The 4,479-nt window shown below is 47.7% G+C and overlaps 1 protein-coding gene across 1 annotated transcript; it reads left to right on the top strand.

The window, feature by feature from the left end:
• The first annotated feature begins 710 nt into the window (after positions 1-710).
• On the top strand, positions 711-3,418 carry LOC147615541 (zinc finger CCCH domain-containing protein 17-like). Its single transcript, XM_086779655.1, has 2 exons — positions 711-1,868; positions 2,353-3,418. Exons 1-2 carry the CDS (start codon positions 812-814, stop codon positions 2,382-2,384), a joined length of 1,089 nt encoding a protein of 362 aa, XP_086635781.1. The 5' UTR covers positions 711-811; the 3' UTR covers positions 2,385-3,418.
• The last annotated feature ends 1,061 nt before the right edge of the window (positions 3,419-4,479 follow it).

Below are 4,479 nucleotides of genomic sequence, written 5' to 3'. Positions count from 1 at the left end.
TTCTAATGAAGTTGCAGATGAGCATCCCCTGACTTATGCCGTACTTTCGGGAAGTCTCAAACATACTAGGGGTTTTCCTAACCCATGACTCATTTTTGCAGGTGGATGATACGGAAGGAGGCAAAATTAGATTGCCTAGATTTGGTCCTAGAACCAGAAGGTGGTATCACAAGGAGAAACAAATTGACCACACCTTTGTTGCATTCATAGAAAATCCAGTTGGGACCAGGTCCACAGTTAAAATATGGTCTAAGAAAGGGGATATTTAAAAAAAACAGACCCCACGCCCACGGGGGTGTACTACAGAGGCCATGATGGAAGCTTGCATATAACTGGGGTATCAAATTGCATAATCTTGTAAATGAAGTGAAGAGAGAAAAGGAGAGAGATTGAGTAACTTATTTTTTGCTCTAGAAGATGAGAGATAGGCTTTACTTTTTGTAATCTTTTAAATGAAGTGAAGAGAGAAAAGTAGAGAGATTGAGTAACTTTAGGATGTAACTGATTTAATGGTGTCCCTAGATTTTTCTGGTTCATATATATATTTACTATTGGTCAAAAAAAGAAAAAAAGAAAGACGAGCACTCTAGAAATTAATGGTATATGTCTAAGAACCTTCGAGGGACAAAAGCACGCGCTCTCGGCACGCGCTCTCCCTAGGTATAAATAGGGTAAATTAGCACAGAACAAGCGTCTTTGATCAACGCTCAAGCTCTTTGCCCTGCCCACAGGTAGCTTCTTTGTCAACCCACGAGCTCTCAAATTCGCTGCATTCTTGCCTTCGATCTGCCCCTTCGCCTCATACCTCGCCATGGCCGCTGCAGTGCACGGAGGCCACCACCATCACCATGACTCGATACATGAGCAGGAAACCATCGTCTGCAGATTCTGGCTGCAAGGCAGGTGCACCCGCAACCCCTGCAGGTTTTCCCATGCCCTACCGCAGTCGTACTCTTCTTCCAATCTCACCTGGCGCAGGGGGCCGATATCCAAGCCCTGCTCGTTCTATTTGCGTGGGAGCCCCTGCCCCAAGGGCGACCAGAGTTGCTGCAAGTTCTTGCATGCACACACGGAAGGCGCAGCTGCCCTCTTCACCGAGTTGGAAGGCCACAGCAAAGGGTGTTCTTTGACGGGCATAGTCCTTCCTCAAGGCTCCAACACCCTCTTCACCGGGGGCCGAGACCGGAAGGTAAAGGTTTGGGATTGCGAGTCCGGCCAATGCATCCAGGCCATCCCTTTAGAGGGAGAGGTTGGATGCCTCTTCAGCAGTAACAGCAATCCCGAAAGTCTGTTTGTCGGGATTCCCAACGAGGTCCAGGTCTGGAATCTGAAGACCCAAGCGCAACAGAAGCTTTGCGCCGCTCCCGCCGGCCAGGTCCGCGCTTTGGCTGCTGCCGATGACATGCTGTTTGCCGGGACTGACTGCGGTGTCATCCTAGTATGGAGGTTCGACTCCGAAACACACTCCTTGGTTCCAGCCGCTTCGCTATCGTCGGGCGCCCACTCTGGGCCCGTGCACACCCTCCAGCCCTACATGTTCTCCGACAGAAAATTCTTGTTCTCGGGCTCAGCTGACGGGAGCATCAGGCTCTGGGACCTCACCACCGGCCATTGCCTACACACTCTCCTTGCCGCCCACACAGGCCCTGTCACTGGCCTACTCTCTTGGAATCAGTTTCTCCTCTCGGCCTCTGTCGATGGCACGCTCAACATTTGGCAGCTAGAAGGTGCCCAGTTGGATCTTCACTACACCCACACCCCTCCCAAGACTTCGACTGGCCATGCAGATACAGAAGCCCCTGAGCTAATTGCATTATCCGGATTTGTGAGCGAGGACGGCATACCTATCTTGATGTGTTCCTACGCAGGTGAGAACAATGTTGTTCGAGTGTACGAGCTGCCCTCCTTCACAGAGAGGGCCGTCCTCTTCTCACCCGAGCCCATCCAGTCCCTCGAGACCGGGCCCAGTGGGCTGGCTTTCTCAGGCGACCGTGCTGGAAGGCTCAAGGTGTGGCAGATGGGGGTACCCAAGCATTGAGCATCCTCTTTCTGTGCGGTCTCCAATGCATGGGAGACAAAGAGTGATTACTCGCCAATGAGTTCTGTGAAAAGGAAAAGATTGTAAATTCTCTCCCGCCCTCTCCAGTGCATGGCAAATTGATACTCCCCAAAATTTTCTGTGCAAAATCCAAAGAAAACAAGAATTGTAATTGAGTCTCCCCAATACTTGCTGTGCATGGGAGCTGAATGAAATAACATATCACCACCTTTGTCTTTTATTTCTGCTTTTCATAATTGAGTTTCCCTAGCATTAAAACTCCATTGTTGATCACTCAAGGTGTATCAATGCAGTGCCTGAGGAAGCCGAAGCAGTTAAAATGTAAGAATGTGGGCGCTCTTGTATGTATCAAGGTCAGGTGGCAGCAGCATCAGTGTCTAACCAATGCTTTCTGTGAACGGGATCCCTAAAGAAAAAGATTGTAAATGCTCTCCTGCCTTCTCCAATGCATGGCAAATTGAAATTTGCTGTGTGAAAGTCAAAGGAGAAAAAATGTAATTGAGTCTCCCCAATGCTTGCTGTGAATGGGAGCTGAATGAAATAAAAACACATCACCACCTTTGTCTTTTATTTCTGCTTTTTCTAGCATTAAAACTCTGTAATTTTCTCCATTGTTGATCAATCAAGGAGTTGCTAATGCAATGCCGGAGGAAGCTGAAGCAGTTATCAGAATTTAAAGTGTAAGAATGTGGGGGCTTTGTGTATCAAGGTCAGGATTCAACAGGTTTAATGAACCTTGGCATTCCTGTTGTGATGCTCACATCTTTCTCTGTTGGTAGCACCCTTTGAGAACGCACAGCAAGTGCCACACGTGTTTATTTGTTTTACTGTGATAAGAGCGGCATGGAATGAGACATCTCTGCAGATTGAAAAGGAGGCCTTTGGAAGCACTACGAGTCTATGCTCATTGGAAAGGCTGCATTCAATGTCTTAGATGTATGAGGCGTTCTGATCTGTGGTATGGCATTTGCAAAGCCAGTGGAGAAGCTGTGAGCAGTAATCTGTCATCACGGCTGGGAATAGCATCTATCAAGCACAGCCAAGGGGAAAGAGAGATGAATTGATGTAAGTGTAAGGCACAAAGCTGGTGTTTAATGGCCCTTCTGGCATGTGGCACCCTTGTCGATATGGTATCATGCTCCTTTGTGTCTTAATGGGGCAGTGTTATACATACTGACATTAATGCTTGCAAAATGGATTAAGTCATTGCAGAATCTGGGACAAGAGATTGTTCATGAATGTAGCTGGCCTGGCTTCAAGAGGCGATTGGGCACTTGGGCAGCGAAAATGCCACGCATGACTCAGGAACAGGTGGGCACTCCAGGAAGTCCCTAAATGCCAATGGGTTTAGAGCAGTTAGGCTCTCGAAAATCCCATTTGGATTATTGCAAAAATTCCATGCTCATGTGTTAGAGCAACAGTAGTTCAAAACCTCCATGAAGTGGTAAACCCATATTTTTAAAGAAATTGGTTTGCCCTTTTGGAGGAAAGCGTGCATTTTTTTTTCCACTTCTTGGATAGTTTGGCTCAGGAACAGGTGGGCACTCCAGGAAGTCCCCAAATGCCAATGGGTTTAGAGCAGTTAGGCTCTCGAAAATCCATGAATTGTCATGCCCATGTCTACAGTCTCCCAAAATGCAATGTGGATGCCTTCAAAGAGCAACACTGTACAAATTCCCCAGGAAATACCGTGCGGTTTTTCTTATAGAGGAATTGGATTATTGAAAAAATGCCATGCTCATGTGTTAGAGCAACAGTAGTTCAAAACCTCCATGAAGTGGTATACCCATCATTTTAAACAAAGTGGTTTGCCTTTTTAGAGGAAATCATGCATTTTTTTTCCACTTCTTGCATAGTTTGGCACGTCTTTTTACTTGCAAATAGATTGCATGAACAAGGCCATGGTAATAGTTCTTTGGATTTATTGTCAAGAGCATTTGGGAGGAGTTTTTGCCATTGGTGGAGGATGCCATTGAGCCCATTTCGGGATGAGTTAGCCAGGGTTCCATTCTACGCATCCAAGGTCAGGTGTGCATTGTCTTGCACATGAAGCGGTGCCAGTCCATATTGTGAGTCTCCCTCTGGAATGATGTTAGATGATTTCAGTGTTGGGTTTGCAACTGGACACCAGGCGTCTGTAGGAAGAGCATGTAGTTGACATATAGGATGGGGCCATCCCTTAGGGCTACCCCAAGAAGGCGATGTTCCATCCCTTGAATGGGCAAAGGGTAGGCCTTATGCCATCCCAAGGGGCCAACAAAGGCCCTAGGTGTAATTGCCCATGAGCCCATAGAAGGACTGGGCAGGCTGTCGGCCAGCCCAAGGGGCCTGGCCAGGCAGCCGACAGGCCTTAGAGACCTTGCCTAGCCAGGCAGCCAGGCAATAGAGGTTTTCCCACAGCCATGCGCAAGCTAGCCATT

This window comes from Cibotium barometz, chromosome 40 (genome assembly GCF_041138505.1).
Source record: "Cibotium barometz isolate CiBa-2024 chromosome 40, ASM4113850v1, whole genome shotgun sequence".
Classification (NCBI taxonomy): domain Eukaryota; kingdom Viridiplantae; phylum Streptophyta; class Polypodiopsida; order Cyatheales; family Cibotiaceae; genus Cibotium; species Cibotium barometz.
This window is presented reverse-complemented; position numbering and strand designations above follow the sequence as displayed.

Excerpts from the sequence above, each read along its gene's own strand:
- LOC147615541 (XM_086779655.1), top strand. The coding sequence starts at position 812 with ATGGCCGCTGCAGTGCACGGAGGCCACCACCATCACCATGACTCGATA. Across the intron at positions 1,869-2,352 it reads CTTGATGTGTTCCTACGCAG|TGCCTGAGGAAGCCGAAGCA; the intron begins GTGAGAACAATG and ends GTATCAATGCAG.